The following is a 20,679-nucleotide window of genomic DNA, read 5'->3' as shown; positions in this document are numbered from 1 at the left end:
CTCACTAAATTCCTGCATATGTTCTAGTGCCATGTGCAGAAATGAAGAAGCACTGACCCAGCTAAGCCTCACTAGAGTTCAGATTTGGAGAACAGAATTTTCAATTTAATCACTTTTCCTCCAAAAGGACAATGGAACTTCAAATCAAAAAGTAGCTCATTGTAAGTTAGGATGTTAAAATAAAATTCCATAAATCCACTTAAGAAACAGTTTCTTTAAGAAAACCAAACAAGCAAACAAACCTTTTCCTGTATATTGAAAAGACCATCAATTTTCTTAAAGTGCACAATTTTAGGAAAAAAAAGGTGGCAAGTTGCTTTTCAACAGCAAAATGATTACAGCTATTATTAAGCAGCTGGAAAGCAGAGCATATTTCTACAGTAAACTTACAGGTGGGGTAAACATATATTGTTGAAGGCAAATTAGCAATACTGAAAAACTGAAGCCTTTAAGGATATTGTCAGATTGACTTAAAAACCAAACCCAAACCAAACCAAAGAAGTGTGAAAGTTGCTGACTTTCACAGGAGTTCTTAAAGACTGTCAAACTTCTCAGGCATGTCTTTTTCCATTTTTCTTATGTGAAAGTCTTAGAAAATGTCTGCTTCTCCCAATGGTTGATAGAGTTCTTTTCACTGGAAACTTTTATAGAGAAAAGAAAAGCAGGAAAAAACCCTGTTAAATTTGTATTTAGAATGACACATTCAAAAGAAAAGGTCACAGACGACATCTGACATTTGGGCTGGGTAAAAGAAAATAAGGTAAAAAAGTGGACTTTTGCAAGGCACATTGGCACAAAGGACCAACTGAAGTTGTGTGAACAGATGAGATAAAATTGATAACAAAATGTCTGCAGAAAATCAGACAGCATTGGCTCCTGAGATTTGCAAAAGTAAATACACAATGCACAAGAAGAAAGAGGCCATAAAACCAGAAGATAAAGTTCAGGAAGGTGTCATTGTAAAAGTACAAGGAGAACAAGTTTTACAGAAGAAACAGATGATATCAAAAGTAGGAAAGACCTGAGCAAGTAGGAGTCTGGAGAAGGGTTTTGGAGGCACAACCAGTAAAAGTGTGCTACCACAAAGTGCTGGTGGCATGTCAAAGAGGCAGATTTAAGAGAAAAGGAGCATGAAAGAATTTTGTTAGATAAGTTTTCTAAGGAGTTTAGACATTAAAGTGAGATGGAATATAATTATTAATGACCCATAAAATTATAAAAGTCAGTTCTGGGAAGAAAACAGAAGAGAGCAACTGAAACAAAAACATTGCTAAAGGGGCCTTGCATGGGCAGGATAGTTTCACACTGAGAATGTTTTTGTCTAGGTTCTCCTTCCATACACAGTCTAACCTCAAGAGATATGCTAAAAAGGCAATAGAAAACTGTGCACGATGGCAACTACCTTGTAGCAATAGTTCAGTTTCAAGTACAAGTTTAAAAATTATTTGATTTTTGAAAGGACAAATTCAGTGATCTTTGAAAAAGTAAACCAATCTGTAAGCATTGAAAAGGTTTTTTCATACATCCAAAAAACCCCAACAAACTCAAGCCTTTTTTAATACAAAGTGCATTGTGCATTCCTGATAGTATTTGTGGTCTAAGTAAAGAAGCACCAATTACTTCTAGAATTTAAACATTCTGAAATCTCAGGTACTGAATGAGTTGCACAGATTGTACTGGGAATTCTTTTTGGAAATAATGAGATGATATTCACCACAGGAGGATTAGCAAATCACTCTGCAGAGGAAGAATTTTAATGCTAGTAAAAAAGACCTGGTATACCTCTACATTTATTTTTATGTAGTCAAGTGGATATACACAACATTAAAATGCTGAACTTAAAAAGAAAATTTGAATAAATGGTTAAATCTTGTTTGTTTTCTCACTCTAGTTAATAAAATGCAATAATTACCAGAGCCCCACACTAAGTGCTACTTTCTCCTTCCATGATGCTAACAACAGAAAATTATTGTCATGGTTTTAAAATTATTATGAAGCAACAGAACAACCAAGTTTCAGGATGATATTCCAAAGAATACATCAAGGAAGAAAGCCAAGCGTCCATGTTCATCGTTGTGGCAATTGAATGGGCATTTGCTGGTGTGGTGTAGCCCTGCACAAGTGTCAGCACTCAGCAGAGTTGTATTAATTTGTAAACATGCTACAGGAAATTGGAGTTAAAATCTGCTTAGATTTATAATTTGATATGAAACCACATCAAAGACCATCTTAATACATCCTAAAATAAGCACGCAGCTACAAAATGTTTATCAGATAAACAATAGCTGTCATTTTGCAAGTAATCAGCAACATACCTATTTCAAGTCATCCCTGGCATACTTAATGTGATTTCTCACTGAGTCTATCCTGAAAATTTGTATCACTTGTAAGTAAATCATTAGCCTTTAGAGCACAGATGTTCTGACAATCTCTCTCCTACATAGTTCCATGTATCAGGTTTTAAGAAATTACTTTCCTAAAACTTTTATAAGAGTAAGGTTTTTGAGGCTTAAGGAGAAACACGATAAAATATTTTTCATATTTTTATTTTTTTACTTCAGGAGATAGCAATTGGTTGAAATTGAATGTAAGGAAAAGCAGTAAAATGTACTTGTGTGCTACTTCAAAACTGTTTTTCAGTCTTCCTGCTTTGAAAATTTCACATATATTCACTGCAAGAAGTGAGAGATGAAAAACAACTCCCCCAGAAAACCTGCTAATATTCAGAGCTTGAAAATAACGTAAAAGGTGAAATTATTTGTCCAAGCATACACAAGTGGCAAACATCATAAGCATAAGTATTAATCAGCACAAGAAAGCATAGTATTTTACAGTTTAAAGTATTAAAATTTCATAAAAGAATACTGAATCCCACACCTCTGTAACTGAAATATCACTTTTTTGTTGATAAATGAACATTTAAAACCTAAAAAAGTTTAATAATTGTTCTCCTACTTTAGAAATCCACGAGGAGTAAATGTGTTCTAAGTGCTATAGCTATGTAGTTGTTGACTTATGCAGAGATCAATGGCTATCACGGGGTGAAAAACTACAATAGACCCCAGACCAGTACCAGGTTGGAAAATTCAACACCAATGGTGTTTTAAAGAATTCTGAGACCCATTCCTGGTGTCTACAGAGAAAATCTTTCTAAGCAGTTCCTTAGAGACTGAAAAATTACAAAACTAAAGAGTTGGTCCACTATACCTTTACAAAATGCCAGTCTGGAATAAGTTCACTGCCTTTGATGCACAACTCACTGCTCACTGCATAACCTTCATTCCCCTACACTGACTTTGTTTTGTGTTACCAAAATTTAGCAAACCTTAACTACACACACAGTCAAAATTATTTTACAGCGGTTGTAAGCCATTACCATAAGACAACTTTCCAGATTCATGGAACAGAATCTTTGCAGTGTTTCCTTTCAGAAGCAAACAAAAGAGAGAAATTATTTCTTATACTATTGGATAATTCTGATTATATAATAAGTCTTATAACTTAAAGTGTAATGCAAATGAGATGACACAAAAAAAAATATATGCTTACCAATAGGCAAAATAATTTCTAAAGCTGTTTTAAATTCTGCTTATTGGAAAACATGAAAAAACACATTCATTTACTCTCAGCCATGCTGAAATCAGATTCATAGATGGAACCTTTGAAAAGGTCCAAAGTTTCTCTAAAATACCAAAATATACTTCTGTAAATCCAGAAAGTAAATACATTAAATCATGGTACATAAAAACAATTTTAATTTTTAGGATAAAATACTCTGTCTCCTAAATTCCATGTTTACAGAACTGCAGCAGTATGTAAATAATAAAAATCCCAAAGAGATTATTTATCATTACATGACATATGTTAATTTCTTCTTTGGAAAAAAAAAAAAAGAGGTTTCCATATTGGATAGTGCACGTGTGAGAGAATGCTCATGCAGGTGCAATTCTTAAAAATATATAAATGTTGGTTCTTATCAATGTTTTTGCAATTCTCACAAACCTTCCTTTTTGTCTTCTGCGGCAATCTTCGCTTTTGTGTCTGTTATGTCTTTGAAAGAGGCCAGAAAGAGTACCACATCTCCTTTTTCATTCTTTATAGGAACAATATCCAGTAAGCACCAGAATGAAGACCCTGCAAGGATAAAGAATGAATTTAATTCAAACAGCTGTCTTTTGGCAGAGAGAGGGGGGGAAAAAAGTGAACTGCTTATTGAGGAGGTCAGTAGTGAGGGAATCACAGATGTTCAGCTCATGTAAATCACTTTGCATCACTGGTTGAAGCTCTGTAATACTGCTTTCTCCAGACACAAGACATTAATTTAAATGCAAAATTTATCTACAGGGATCATTAATAGCGTTTAATGAAGCTGCTTACTCCTCTGAAACCACGCTTTCCTTTGAACTCTCCACTGATGTTGCTTATTTCCGGGAATAGCTTTCACTTTGTTAACTTGGCATCTGAAGCATTCATGTCTGCTACAGAATCATTCTACCTTAATCATCTGACTTGATACTCATTAAAACCTCTTGACAGAAGACCTGCTAGTCAGAGCATCATTTCACTAATTCAAAGATATTTAAATTAATCAAATATCAGACTTAGAATTGAAACAAAACTTGTTGCACAGACAGTGAGATATATAATACCACACATCATCTCTAAAATTAATCAGCTTTAATTTCATAATGTTCATCTTTGTAAGACTGAAGTTGGACAAAACTGAGTTTGACAATATTTTTAATTCTTGTCAACTTTTCTCTGTCCACACCTGCTACATAATGATGCAGTTTATAATAAATTCTTACTGTTTACAAAGATACGTTGTTTAATTCCAATGAAATAATTCCTAAGTTTTCTATCAACACCACTTGGAAGAAGAAAATATTTAATACCTAGATACAAGCATCCTAAATCCCACTCCCATCCATTCTGGGGTAACTCAGCCCGGTACCAGACTTTTGTCTCTTCCACCCACCATCAGCCCACAAATATTATTTATAAGAGATATAAGTGTTACTAGAGAGTTTAAAATTTATTTTTGTACATCTTTACGCTTCCACAATCTGCTGCTTCACAACGTGCTATTTTTAGTGTTCATTTATAAACAAAAGTCTACTTAAATTCAGAAAAAAACCAAGACTGGTTCCCTGCACCACTGCTGCCCCAGCTGACTACTGCCAAATGATCAGCTGAGCTTTGGAGGGCTCCTTGGGCACAGCAAGCAGACTAGGCACTTCCTGCTGTGCTGTCTTCTGAAGTTTCCAGTTTTGAAAAGGAACTGGGCACAGGAAGATCACTGTTAAGTTTTATAATTTAGATTTTCAAGTGGAAGTTCCCTGGCTGCCTTTTGAACACTGTAGATGAGCATGATAGGTGAAAGAGCAGCTTTTCTTTTGAAGGACCACAACAGTTAAAGGTTAAAAAAAATGCTTCAAAGGAAATTCATCTGGCCTTCTGCGCCCTGATCAAACTTTCCAAGAGTCACACAGGCACCTTTGAGACTAACATTACTAGTTCAGCAATCTGGCAGCATTTCCACTTAAGGTATTTAAAAAAGGGACATGGAGAAATTGGAACAAGAGAAAGGAAAGCTGGAGGACAGAAAAACCTGCAGAAAGAAGCAGACTTGCTTTTTATTGGGTTTAAATATTCTTATTTTGAAGACAAAGCAAGGAAAGATTCACTTTTAAAAGAAGGTAAAACATGTTAGAATCAGAAGCAAAGCATTTCTATTGTTCTTTCTCCTACTTTGATTCTCCATTCTCCTTTTTTTTTTTTTTTTTTTACAGATTTGGCTCTATTAAAAATTTTGGGAAAAACTGCTCAGTAGCATCACTGTCAGAAATGTTTTAGAGAGTCACACTGTCCCAATCTGAAGTGGTCCATTCAAGGAAAAGAAGCATTAAGAAACTTTACTGCTTAAAAATAGAAACCTAAGTCTTTACAAAATACCATCATAACTTCTAAACTGGCCAAACTCCTACTGCCAAAATTATTTTCTACCCAGCTGCCAACTAGCAGTAGTTTCAGTGGGCAAGAAGTCTCTCTCAACTCCTTCTAAGCACCACCAAGAGGGCCAAAGGTCTTTTAAGAAGATGTTTCTATCTCCTCCAGAGGTGGAAGTATACCTTGCTCTTTTCAATTGTTTCATGTCTTTTCTACACACACACACACACATACACATTAGTCATTAAGGCCTGAAAGAAAGTTGCAGACATCAGGCATTTCAAACAAACCTAACTCAGTTACAGTAATATTGTCTGAAATGGTAATTTGTAGTTTTAAGGGAGTTATTACAACATAGTTAATCATTAGAGATAAATCTATTTAATATCTAGTGGTTTAATGCATTGTCACTTTTGTATAATCAAAATACAGTTGAATTCTTTAGAGGTTTTTCAGTCACCAGTGTTCACTAGTCACACATCCTGTCATTTAGTTTCTCTCAATCATATTTTCGGTTTTTTCTTTCTTTTCTCATTCTCCTTCTCTGTAGATATATCTGAAAATATTTTGACTAAGCAAAGCAAGCATGTATAAAATTTGGTGCCACTAAGGAAAACACATATCCAATACATTCACAGGCTACTTTTCTTCTGGAGAATTCCAGGCTAGTACCTGGTGTGGTGGGCTGTCAGTTCTGGCTGTATTTACACACTGAATCTTTAGTAGTTCTAACTAGTTGGTTTGGTGGGGTTTTCTCTGTGTTTCAATTTTATTTGCCTTTTCTCTGAAAGGAGAAAATGAATATGAAGTTGTTTTTAGACTGGGTGAGATGATCTGTTTTAGATCAGGACTAGGTCAATACAAGGTTGCATTCTGTCAAGAACAGAAGAGCTCTCTCTCTTTCACTGTTGAGGAGCATCCTCGGAAAAATAAACTGCAATGCAATCTGTTACATAGCTTTTACTGAAAGCCAGCATCACATAATTCTATAAACCAAAAGCAGAACTTTCTACACATCAAAAAAAGTAGTGCCCTATTTTGTTACGGTTCTTTTGAATGCACTCATCTGTGAGACAGAAATTCCTTCCCTGCTTCAGATGATGCATACAAAGGTTTTCTGTATTGTAAAGAGTTGCCTATCAAAGAAATTTCTTTTGGAGGTTTATTTATACACAGACTATTTTTATTGCTTCAAGCCAGCACTCTTGGAGAAAGGGTCTAATCTTTCTCTTGCATTATGAAGGGTCAAAATATATTTTAATATCCTCAAGGCTTATATAAGCACATCACAGGGAAGGAGAAAAGAAACCAAATGAAGCATAATCTTATCACAAGGCAATTTGGCTATAGTCCACCTTTTATATATACAAAAAAAGAGAGTGCTTTATGGTCACTCTCTCAACCACCCTTTCTACCTTTCCTTGTTTTGACAGCTAGAAGTCTGTCCTCAGACTGAAATGAAAACAAGGGTCAACAGACCACAGCATTTAAAAGGGAGATTTTATACAAAACTCTGTCATTAGAATGCCAGTAGCCTTCAAAACCAAGCATTCTTTTCACTAGAAGATAAAGCTTGCTTGAACCATGGGACAGACTGAGACCATTAGCTGTGTTGATGAGCTGTGTGCACTCACCGTATGATAAAAGGGAATCTGTAGTCATGCCCACCCCAGACAGAGCCCAATGAAATACTCAGAACAGAAATATCTTTGGTGGATATTTGGGTATTGGAGAGGTTTCATAATAAAGGTATGATGTGGGATGATGGTCTGCAAAGTTTATGTAATTCTTTAACAAAATAAATAAACTCTACACCCATCTTGTTAAAATTTTGCTTCATACTTTTTAAGCAATAGAAATATCTAAGAAATACTTGGAATGAGAGCTACTCATGCCAAGCTATGGCTTCCTTTGCCCTTGACAGTCTGTGAATAGTTTTGTCCAGCAAGAAAAGCTTAAAGCTTCCTTTTACTTTTTGACTGGTGTGCTTATATGCACTTCCAGACCCTCAAATCTTCAGGACTTTTCTTGCCACACTGCTTTCCAGAGGGATGCTGAGCCACTTTATGCTGTCCCTTTCATCATCAGGGCTCAGAAATAAGAAACGCACAAATTTCTGTGGTCTATCTTCACTTCTCTGTGGCACAAGGAAGAGGGATCAGCTCTTTTAAGAAGCTCTGAATCTGCACATAACATATAAAATTAACCAAATGCAATGGTTCGTAGACTAAGAGCCCAAGTATATGAAGAAAAAAAGAAAGTTTAAATGGTTTGCGTACTAGCTATAAAAGTCTTGTGTCACAAAACAATAGCTTTTCGAGGAATAATTATATATATGCATAAGAGGGCAGAATTAGGCTTCACAAGCCATCATAAATCTGGAATATTTCTTTTTGTTTAAGTAGGTGACTTAGTAAACTAAATGTTCTTGTAGGGAGATGCAAATCAAGCCTTAAAGAAAACTATTAAAACACATCACTCTATTTCCAGGGACTCATGTAGAAGACAAAGATAAAAATATTTTCATTTAGATAGCTGTAATAACTTGTCAACAAGATTGATGTTCAATCCTCAGCATTACAATCCTCAGTGTCTCATTGGTGGTTACTAATTATTAGCAAAATAAACCTGCATCATAACACCAGAGATATCTGAGCCTGATCATTTCCACTTTTCCACCACAGAAAGTATGCACTTCAAGACTGGCAGGCTGGGATGCCAAAGATTTTGTCTGAGGAAACCAAACTGTCTCTTTCATCAGCTTACCCAAAAATTCCCAGCCTCACTGATAACACTTCATTTTGAAAGTTAAGTGGTTTTGACAAGATGTCAACATTTTGTTGAGGAGAGAAAAGTGCAAAGAAAACAATGCTTAAAAAAATTGCAACTGGATTGAACAGGAAAGGAAATGAGCTGCAAGAAAACTATATCTATACATTCTTTCTCTTTTGTAAATATCATAACTTTGACAATGATCAATTAAAACAGCTAATGAAAAGTTCTGCTGCTTTAAGCAAATTATCACCTCATTCTTCTCCATTATCCCTGCAAAAATCAAATTTATAAGTTAACAAAATCTATAATTTATTTTTCTTGAATTCTGCTACTGAAGGTGTCCGCTCATCTGCTACACCTAGTGACATTGATCAGAAAAAATTGCAAAATTAAGAGCTCATGTGGGCTATGATGAAACTAACTTAAATGGGAACAGGTTGTTGAGTTGGATTTTCATACAAGTGGCAAAGAAGATTCAAGAACTTGTTTCCCCTACTTCTGTGTGATCACCAGATCATACTTGTATTCTGGAAGTCTCCTGACCAGTTTTAACAATCAATGTAAATCTGTTCCAAAATGGATTTGTAATCCATTGATGCATCCAAAATGGATCCATTCCAAAATTTATTTACATCTCAAAGCAGAATACAGTCGTGTCCCAAGAATTTGGTAGATGAAATATGATAGTAAGGTACTGTAATAACAAAGCAAAAATTGTACTTCAGTATGAATAAGTAGGGAATTAATAATCCTGTGGAGTTGATTTAAAACTTGTTAAAAATAGCTTCCTAGTCCTCTATATACCCTATGGAGTACCATGGAAAATTATTCAAATCTATCACATCTCATCAGAGATACACAAATCCACCCCTCCATGTCTTCCCAGCCTTTTCTGTGCCCAGCTCCAGCCTGTGCTCTGTCCCTTCTGCTGCCAGGTAATTCAGTGCCTCATTTGTCATATGTCTCATACTGCCCAGCATGTCCAACTTTCTCTGCCATCTCTACCATCTCATGATGGAGGGATGAAAAGAGGGAAAGGATGCCCTAAGAGAAGAGATTTTTCAACACAGCAATCTCCTATCCTTGCCTCTCCTGCAAACTGCCAATGTTAAGGAGAGAGAAGCTTAATTCACAACCCCAAAGTTTCTGTTTGTCACTTTTTGGACACAGACTGTCAGTGTTATGGCAGCTCCTAGTTTGAGTGCACGTCCTTTCCATCCTTAATGGAACAGTCTCTCCATGCAACAGCTAGTACAGTCTGCAGTGACTGTTTTATACAACTGATTTATAAGCTCCAGCACATCTACATTTCTGCTTTGTTTACTCAGCTTTCTGGTCTTTCCTTGTACAGCTCCAGTATCTCCCCTAATTAATAAAACCATTTCAAAATCCTCTAGTTACCCTGAGTTTCCTTGAACAAAATCAGAGAACTAAGCAATGCCTTTTAATGTCACGTGAGATACATTATCCTTAAGTGTACCATTTTCTTTTTGTCTGCCCTAATTTCCTTTTCCTATCTCCATCCAGATTAGAAAAGAAAATGACATTTAGGGAGATAAGTACTTCCCTGATGTAATACATTTACTGGGTTGCAGTTATGACAATTAGCAAAACACACAGGATTATCTAAAAACTAAGTTAAGTCAGTGAGATGCATTCTGTTTAAATGCAAAGAGCTTCAGGGCAGACTCATAAACATTATCAGTTTGCCACTTTCCCTCCCCCTCCAATGATAATTACTTTGTCACAGTTACATTAGTACAGGGCATTCAGCATTTGTCAACTAACTCCTGGGAAAATACTAATTGAGACAATATACTTATACAAACAAATATACAACACCTATGGCTAAAATGAAAAATCACCCAACCAAACAAAAGCAACAGAAACCAAAACAAAATGGAGTTTCTTCAATATCTCTATACAGACTGCTTCAGAAATAGTCATGCTCAATCCTTCCTGATCAGTTTAGTCTGTACTTAATTGCTTTCACTCAAGCAATTTCCAAGTAAGCCACATTTTCTTTCCACTGAATACTGTAGTTTTGAAATCTATTATTAAAACTGTGTTTATAACCTATGATCCTTATTCCTTTTGGACTTTCAGAGTCAACAGGTAGATATAAACACAGTAGTAAATATGATTTCTCAGCCTACTGAGGGTTGCACTCTTGAAAAGAGGGCAAGAAACTTTTTTAAAACAGGATGATCTCTCATATACATGATGTATGTCTGGATATATATTTGCGTATATATTCATATACATATACATGAATAAAAATGTGTTTATTATTCAGAAATTTCACCTTATATTTTCAAATCTGAAGGAGTTAAAGCACACATTCACCTAACATAAACATGTTTTCAAATTATATTATTTTGCTTTTAGCTCATTATTCTATTATTTGAAAAGAGAGACTTCAAAAAAAATGTGAAATTTACTGCAATCAAAAAACCCAGCAATCTCCAAACAGACCACTACACCTATAAAAAAAATCACATTTTCAGTTTCAAAAAACAAGCGATAATTATATAAACTAAAATATCTGCAAAATACTTTTGTGATTCTCACTTTGGTGTCTTTAACAGTGGCAGCCCCTAGAAACAGAAGTCTGGAATCTGCAGAATAAGAGATCTCCCACCATTGGAAGAGGTGCTGGCTGTAACCTCGTGCTTATTCATAAAGTTTTCTAAAGGCATGACATGGAGAAAAAGGGGATTATACTGGTTACTCATGCACTTACACTTAAAGGCTACATCTTAGAAACTGATCAAGTTATTTTACACTGCTTTTCCCACACGGTTAGGTCAGAAAATATTTTGCTTTATAATTCTTGTCTGTAATCCTTGTTTTATCTGTTCATATTATTCAGAAGTTTTCAGCAAGTTTAGAGGTTTTCTGTTGAGGTTGTGATTCAAGAACTTGAACCTGTACTTCATATGCAGCCCTTGGGCACCTTTCTGGAAGGAGGGGGCTAAAGCTGGGGCCTAAGATGGAGCTGAGTCATGGATCGGAACTGATAATCCCACCCTGTCAGGTCCAAGGGTTTTGTACAGAAGGGTTTTGAAACACACACTGAGCAATTATGTAACATGATAGAGAGGATTAATCTTCCCAATTCTCCACTTCAGCCCATGTGAGCACATGCTGTAAGCAGTTTCTGAGCCTGGCCAATGAAATTATTGTAACCCCACCAGCTGGAAAGGAGCAGGTTTTAACCTTCTAGTTATTTAACTGCTCTATGAAATCAAACTGCTTTTACAATTCCCTACCCAAATCAATGGGAGGGTTCAGAAGACAGTGCTACCATGAGCCTCCTATCACCTTCCAAAACCTATGGAGCCAAAGCAAGAACCCATCACAGTGGTCAGCACAGGGGTGGCAAATAGTCTGCATCATAATCCAGAATGTGGATTTAGGGATCAGGGACAAAATAAGGAAATGCCAGCCAAAGAGAGGCATATGGTCATTGGGAGAAATGACACTTTGAACTTTCTTTATCCAAAGAACAGCCTAACTCATGCTGAAGCACAGGCACCCAAGTCAGCTTTTACCAAAGTTTGATTTAAATCTCATTAAAAAAAAATAAAAGGCAGCAGACTCAGTGTGGCAATAAAATTGTGAGAAAAAATTTCAATAGAAAAGTGATTAGTCTGATGTCTTATGAACATCCGACTCCAAAATTAATACCAATATCTCTTACTAGAAATGGATGCATAAAAAGTAGTACAATGAAATGTCTTTTAAAAACTAAGGACAAAAAAATCATCCAGCAGTACCAACAGCCATTCATGCCATGTGCAGCTGGATGCCCAGGGTGCCTGTGTGGAAACAGTAATTGCATCTGTTAGCAGTGGAGGGCATCACGTTGTAGCAATATAACAAGGAACAGGAAAATTTCACACATATTTATTTACATATCAATGTAGTTCTAGAAGAACAAGTCTTTTCTCAGTGAATTATGCTTTTAATACATCATGCTGCTGCTGAAAGAAGCTATTAGCCAATATCACTGTGAATGCATCAGAACGACGTATCAGCGCTGCCAGTGAGCTGCAGTCTTGTTGATGTCTCATTAAATTCTAGAAAAAGACCTCAGATAGTTTAGATCACATTGTACAAAGGGGATTTTGCTGCCTTTTTTTTCTTTTGCCTTATAACTGAAATTCATTCCCTTACTTTGTCTTCTTTAAGGCTTTTGCTGACCACTTCACCCAGGCCTCTGTGCAGTTTCAGCCAGGGCCCTACAGAGGAGCACAAGCCTGCTCTGCCTTCCTCTTCTGCTGCAGAAGCTGGGGCTCTCTCTAAAACATCAAAACATTTCAGAGGTACACATTACCTTCCATCAGAAGCCATGGGTCAAGAAAATGAAGGGTTTGGAGAGAAAAGGAGACAAAACTTCCCTATTCTGAGAAGCAGAGGAAATTAAGGACATGTCTTCTGTCTATATTCTATACTGCTTTTTAAAGAGGAAGACATCCCAAAAACCAGTGAAATTTTCTAATGATTAATGAGTTATATGAAAGAGAGAAATGAAAAAGAACAAGAAAACAGAAAAAAAAACAAAAACAAGAAAAGAAGTAAAGAGAAAAAGAAAGAAAAAAAAAAAAACATATTCTTTTATAAAGTTACAAATTATTTTTTATGGCCCAGGTAATTGCAATTAAGTATTACCCTCAGATTAATCTTTCAGTGTTGCTTGCATTTTTTTTTCCCCTCCTCCTGTATTTTGTACTATAATTTAGCAAATGTGAGCAAGCCAACCACAAAAGCTTTTTAGCTTTCTTATTTTTAGATGAGGTTTTCAAGGCAGAGAAGCAGTGGAGCAGCAGTGAGGCCACATTGCTACAAACTGCTCTGTCAAGAAACTTGTCAAGGTGCTTCCTCTACATTAGTAAGTAGAAAATTGTCACTAAAAACTAGTAGAAAGTAGTCACAAGAAAATTTGAGTCTCTGTACAGAATTTTTTTACAGTCAGAAAATTCTAATAAATGCCCCTTGTCTTAATGCTGGGCTTAACTTCCAAAAGACATGATGTATTTCAAGAGTTTGTTAAAGAAGGCAGGTACTTTCTGTAGAGAAGCTTGAGGAAAATCCAATTTTCTTTCAATTCAAAAGAAATTAATTTCTCTTCCATTTCTTCATAATTCTTCTATAATTTTAAATAACATTGAACACTTTTTCTGAAAAAACACCTTTTCTGTTTTCATAACACAAGGAATGCATTAAATATAAATGATGTTGTTTAGCCTTTGCTATTCTCCAGGCAAGTTATTCAACCACAAACGTGGCAGAGGCAATGGATGGTGTCTCATGGCCTGAGCCTTATTTCATTTACCTGTGGCTGTCATTGCTAACTTCAAACAGCCTTTTGCCTGATGAATTCAGGAGCTCAGTAACAGGGTCTGACTTTCACCCTGTCTCTAGCCATACTCTGCCCATCTGAAATACCTTAATCCCAACCTTCAAGATATGGATACAGCCTTACCAAAACAGATATTCTCATGCAATGATGAGAAGAGATATAACACTTTCATTTAATCTTACTGACTTGTAATAAATGAAGAAATAAATATTGAAATTGAATACATTGTATCTTCCTTTACTTACCAAACCTTTAGGGACCAAGAACATGCCTAAGACAAAACCCAGAAAGTGTTTAAATCAGTGTACACATAGAAGCTGACAAAACGTCCCTCGAGTCCTGGTTACCTGTCACAGACAAAGCACACTCTGCTTGCACCAAAGTCCTGAGGCACCTTGTAAAGACAGTCCCAGCAACATCTCTTTGCTCCTGTCCTCTTACAGTGGGGGTTTTTAACTGTGCACAAAGGCTGCAAAACAGCCCTTTTTCTGGGGTGCACAGATATGATGGTCACCACAGTGGAGTCTCTCAAATGTCCATAAATCACAAGAGGCCACTGCTGATTGCATTGTGTTTCACACAACTTAGACATACACTGAAAGAGGCCAATTTCCTTTCAATGAGGGAAGGTTGTGGAATTATTGCATGTTTTAAAAAGTTGTGTAAGCACAGACCTCTTTTCAAACACCACAAACCTAATTTTGAGACAAAGGAAATAAATCTGATGGGGTCATAGGGAACCCAAGCTATGACCTTCTCAGCAGCTAAAGATGGAGAGCTTAGACTGGACTAGGTCACTGGTTATAGGGCTTGTTGTGGCATTATCTTAGGCTGTAATAGAAAAGGAAAAAAATCCACATAGGTGCTTAATTGTACTTCAGTTTGAGGAAATGTAAAGACCTCATTTAACTGCCTGTACTTGCTATTGACAAATTTCAGAAGAGGTCTGACAGGGAGAAAAAGAAGGGTTTATTTAAATATAATTCCACAGCATAGTGTCCAACTGCTTTTAGATTGTTCTAAACAAGGGATCCAGGAGTGAACATTTTTCTCACAACTCACTTGAATTCCAAAAGGTTAATTTGCATTTCTATTCTCATAATTGACAACTTAATTTGTTCCAGATGTTTTAAAGAAAATGTAGATATAGTAACAGAAAAAAAAAGTTTAAAAATCAGCTCCTAAGCAATATAATTTTAAAACTCTCTGAAGAAGGCAACAATCATAAAATTCCTTGTCTTTTAATAGTCTTCTTTTCTGATAGTCTTCAAGAAACTAGTATAGCTCTGTCAAAGAAAAAGCAAGAAACTTTCAGAGGAACAAAAATAAATACTGAAACTATGATGAAAAGTATATTTTGAGTTGAATTTTCAAAAGACATCTCTCTCTGAAGCTTCTGTATTGGCTGCCATGCTTCTAATATTGCTCTGTTGCTAGTATGGCAGAAAATGTTCAGGATGAGGAGTTACAACCAGTTTATCTTATTCTAAGAATTCATTAAAATTCCCAAACGAGAACACACAGAGAAAAATTTCTTATCCACTTCTTGTGGTCTCAGAAGGATTGGTCAGAGCACAACTACTTAAGATCATTTTTCCCTTGAAATTCAAACCCAAATGACAAAGAAAATGAAAGACTGTGGTTCATCCAACACAGACAAATAACCCACTTTACTCAGATTCTTGCCCAAGCCCTAGCACACTACTCTTGCTGCAGTATCAGCTCAGAGCACGCTGGAATTTCCATGAAATTGCATGTGGATTGCTGGGGTTGCTTTAGTTATAGCACTCATTCCTTTAATTAACAATTACTGAGCATAAGTGTTTTGTGAATTCTTTAATGACGGTTAAATAACTGTGAAAGGTCCGCATTCAAGCTTAATAAATTTGAATCAAAGCTGCTTGTTTAGAATGAACCGTCTAATTTAATGATAAAAACTGAATCAGCTTTGAAATAAGTTTAAATCAAATTTAAAATATTGAAAAATGTGACAATTAAGGAGTAGATGCACGTTCAGTTTTGTAACCTTGAATGTCTGCCCCAAAAAACAGGATACATATGATCTACATTTCAGACCAAATCCAGAAAAACCAACCAAGAGTAAATTATTGTATTCATACATCCATGTCTCTCATAGTAATTTTTTATCATAATATTGTACTAACTATTAAGATTTCAAGAAGAATTCTGTGAGCTCAGAATTACCCCTGAGGCTTGGGAGTGTTTATTTGGTCTTGTAGTTAGCCAACAAAGCAAAGCTGTGCCAAGTAGCAGACTAAAGGCAGATGGTGGTTCCCCTCTGCCACCCTAAAGCCCAAACAGGACATTGAAATGTGGCCCTGTGATAACTAGGCATCGCTAGCTACTTGTCTCCCAGTGACCTATGTTCCTGGCATTATATCAGCCCAAAAAATCAATGATTTTCCATATTGGATATACCGGAAAGTATCCACACAATCATTTCAAGTATATTATTCCCAAAGTTCTTATGTCTTAAAATATTTTTAAAACCTTTTTCTGGACAAAAAGTTGAATAAGTTTAACAGCTTCAGAAGTTCAATTTTTCCTCTGAGAAAAGCCCCAAACCCAACTCCAAAGCAAAAACATTTAGCTAAAACGGCTGATTTGCCAAATTTGGAGCCTGCACTTTGCAGCTCAGTTGAAAAACCAAGATTATTTTTTAAGATAAATTTAGCTTTTACACTAAGAAACTCTCATGTTATTTTAATACCTATTAATTTCTGTTACCCAGTGGTACAGAAACACATGGAAATGAAAAATATAATGGGCAGTTGGGGAAATTTATTCTTATTCAGAAAATGTATTGGGGTAGCTTCCAGTCAAATTATGCAGAGGGATGCATGTAGGATGTGTAGTGGGAATTCTTTTGGCCTCAACAATTTCTCTTTATCTATTTATCTGTGATTCAGCTACTTCTCTGATAATTGACCTGCAATCTCTCTCTGCCTGTGTTAATCATAGCTATTACAGATTTGAAGCACCCCTTCAAAATATAAAGGAATCACAATTTATCATTCAGGACAAAGACAATTTAATGAATGTCTTAGCTTTACTTCTGTAATTTAAATACCTTGAAGTATCTTCTTATCATGCTTGGTTATCACTATGGAATACTAGAAAAAAGCAGCTCTTATCCTTCCAGGTTAAAATAACTTTTCCCCTATATCCAGACATGTTTTACAACTTGGAACTACTTTATTTGCATAACCTTCCTGAAACTATTTCAGGAAACTGTGTGAGTCTCTTCTATATGCTAAAAAACAAAACCAAACACACTCACACACTCTGAAGCCTCCTCAAAAAGTCAAGACTAGGAAGCACTTAGCAGAATCTTCCAAATTAACGTCAAACTTTTATGCTATGAAGAGCAGCAATCAGGAACACAAGCCAACTAAGGAACATTCTTCCTTTTATTTTTTGCTAGTGAAACTGAAGTTGCCTTCTCCTAACACTCCAAATCACTTTGTTGTCATGCAGTAATCACTTTTAGAAAATAAGTTTTTAAAGCATATAATAGCAGTAATATTATTTGAAAGGAAAATATTTCATTTATAAAAACAGAAGAAGAGAAAACCTATGAGGAAAATGCAGTCTAGACATATGCCTATAAATTCTAGCCATGTAATAAAAGAGAAGGTGATACTCAGCAACCATGGATCCATTGAGTCCACGGATCACTGCTTCTGTTATCATGGTTGAAATCCTGTCACTATCTCAAACTTAGTGTCACCTGTTTGAAGATCACATGAATGTGGCAATAGAAATATATGGAATAAGTGCACTGATATAAACCAAAGGAGCTGTGAAGTGTGCATCATGGCCTACTGTCTTCTGTGCCTCATACAAGTTGACTAAAAAATTTTCCTCATAAATGTCTTGCCATAAGAGTCAAAACTGCTGGTGTAAATTGAAATTTCCAATAGTCTATGGGGTTGTTTAATGCCTGGATTTTTTTTTATGTGACAATACATACTTGAATATAAATTTTTCACTTTTTGAAAGTTATTATTTTATTCATGTGTAATAGCAGTTGAGAAGAAATTACATGGCTCATTCAGACATTCGAGCATTTTACTGATGGCATTGAAAAATTTACATAGCATATTTTGTGGTGAATATGAATATTTTCATTCCAACTCCAACAATAAGAAGTAAAAACTTCAGTATAAGAAGAAGAAAAAGCAGTAAAAAGAGTGTCAAAGTGACTGCAAAAAATCTCACAATGTAGTTTAGAACCCTGAATTTAATCTGTGTAGCTTTGCAACACATTCGTATAAAATCAATAACACCAATATACACATGGTCTCAATTTTACCTTACTGACATGATTCAAATCTATTCACATAGGTTTCATGATAGACAACTAAATTATTACTTAGAAATGAACATTATATATTATATGCATTTATGCTAAGTTTCTTTCTTTATGACTAACAGAACAGGAAAGAAAGACTTACCATTCTTCTTATAGAACATGATTTCTCCTTTAAATTCTATCTTTTCCTCCAACGATTTCTCAATTTGAAGAATCATCTGCTCATTTGTTTCAGCACCAAGTAAGAATTTACAGCTGCAGCTCTTCTGCATGACTTCAGTCCGTGCAAATCCAGCAAGCTCACAGAAGCCATCAGAGCAGTAAACAATGGGGAATCCCTTAGCCACCTGAGCATTTGCAAGGATAAAGTTACTATCTGCAGAGGAACACAAAAGTAAAATATGAATTAAAGTCCAAATTCTGCACCGCTTGGCACAGTACTTTCTATAACATCATAAGAAGGCACAACTGGACAGATATTGTAAAGCAAAGTCCCAACTGCCTGCAAACAAGGATATAACTTCTGGTTTCAGGCTAGTATTCTGAAATTGAGTCAAAGATCTAGTCCACAGATCATATACAATAGTTCTTCATGGCTTGGTACAAGTTGCCTCATTGTCTCCTCTAGGAATACTTTATGATATTTGCCTCTGAGATAGAAGCCAACACACTGAAACAACCATTGACCAAGGACTGGTGACAAATACCAAAATTTTGGAGAAATTTCAAATGTTATGCTGCAATTTAGACTACTCTGCGGTCTAAACAGACACAGCTACACCATAAAACCCAGAAATATCCATGGTCTCAATAAGATAATGCTGACCTATGTCAGCAAACTAATTTATTCTATAGAATTTTGCAAGGGAATCCTTAAAAACACAGTTGAGCGACACACCAGGATACGTGGAATTAAGGACATTCTAAACTACAAGGAATTATTTGTCCTTTATGGGAGGTGAGGTTGATTTTGGGGTTTTTTGTTTGGTTTGTTTTGTTTTTTGTTAATTTGTTTTTTGTTTTCTTTGTTTCTGAGGAAAAAATATTTCATTCAAAATCAGTCACCTTTCTTTTGGAGTCCCACCATACTTCTCCCATATGAAACAGGCACATCAAAGATTCACCATTCTGTTATACTTAATGCTCTTTATATTTTTTCAGTGTGTTGAAGCTGCAGTTATTGTGTATGATACATTCAAGAGTAGAATATTGACATGGACATCAATCAAATAAATGCGGTGTCTTAATTTGATTTCAAATCTTCAGTAAATCTAACAGTTGAACCTCTTGGCAGCCTAATAGCTCATTCCCATCCTTCTCTGAAATGGTTTTGAAGGCTTTGAACCTCAGAACTTCATCTTCAGCCGATGTCAACAACTCTGACCCTTTACAGCACTTTTCCATTATCAGGGAGAACCTTTCCAGATAACATATGAACTTCTGATACAAGTGTTTTGCCTGTGTATCCTTATCTTAAAGTGAAAAAAATAAAAAAGTTTTATGGGCAGAATCTGTCTACATTTCACATGGAGAAAGACTATTTTTTACCCTTTGCTTGTTAAGGAGTGTTTGCCTTACAGCTTGCTAACAGGAGCTTAGGAGCAGTCTAGTCCCAAGACAGACACATCTCATTTTTCAGACTTATGTGCAAGTGAATTCATGTGTATGTATTAAGGGGAAATACTATTAACTAACTCATAATCCCTTGATAAATTTTCATAAATTTAAAGAGAAAGAAATGAATTATTTTAATGGAAAACTCAGGTTGATATATCTAATCCCCATGTATAATTTATGATTGGGAAGGGAGGAACAGAATCCATACACTAAAATAGAGGAAAAAATAAGTCTGTTTTTCAATCTGAACTGTCACAAGAATTCTACATTTGTGAAATCCCAAAACCCAACTATGTTACTCTTTAATTACCCAAGGGATAAAACACTATGTCTTATACTGCTTTCAGTATTTTAAAGGTAATGGAGGTTTATTAAATGACCAATTTTCTCTCAAGACTTTCCTTCAGTTACCCACATTTTGTACGGATTTAATTAAATCCTTTCAATAAATGATTGTTATGTTAAAACAGTCTTTTCCCACTTACCAAATAATGTGTTTTTAAAATGCATTCTGGTTCAGTGCAGTGCTTGACTTAGCCTGTCATTTTTATTTGCCTAACTGGGGAAAAAGTATCATTACCATTCATGCACTAACATGCTGCTGCCCATGTCAACACAAAACTAAATCCCCACACTG

General features: G+C 35.6%; 1 protein-coding gene across 1 annotated transcript in view; it reads right to left on the bottom strand.

The window, feature by feature from the left end:
* The window catches only part of KCNH8 (potassium voltage-gated channel subfamily H member 8), a 175,687-nt gene that overhangs the window by 101,046 nt on the left and 53,962 nt on the right, over nucleotides 1–20,679 (bottom strand). Inside the window, exons 2-3 of the mRNA XM_058809446.1 lie at nucleotides 18,568–18,801; nucleotides 4,003–4,134 (exon numbers count right to left, since the gene is read on the bottom strand). Of these exons, the coding sequence (XP_058665429.1) occupies nucleotides 4,003–4,134; nucleotides 18,568–18,801 (366 nt within the window). The remainder of the gene's footprint in view (nucleotides 1–4,002; nucleotides 4,135–18,567; nucleotides 18,802–20,679) is intronic.

The sequence above is a fragment of the Ammospiza caudacuta genome, chromosome 1 (assembly GCF_027887145.1).
Source record: "Ammospiza caudacuta isolate bAmmCau1 chromosome 1, bAmmCau1.pri, whole genome shotgun sequence".
In the NCBI taxonomy this organism is placed as follows: Eukaryota; Metazoa; Chordata; class Aves; order Passeriformes; family Passerellidae; genus Ammospiza; species Ammospiza caudacuta.
This window is presented reverse-complemented; position numbering and strand designations above follow the sequence as displayed.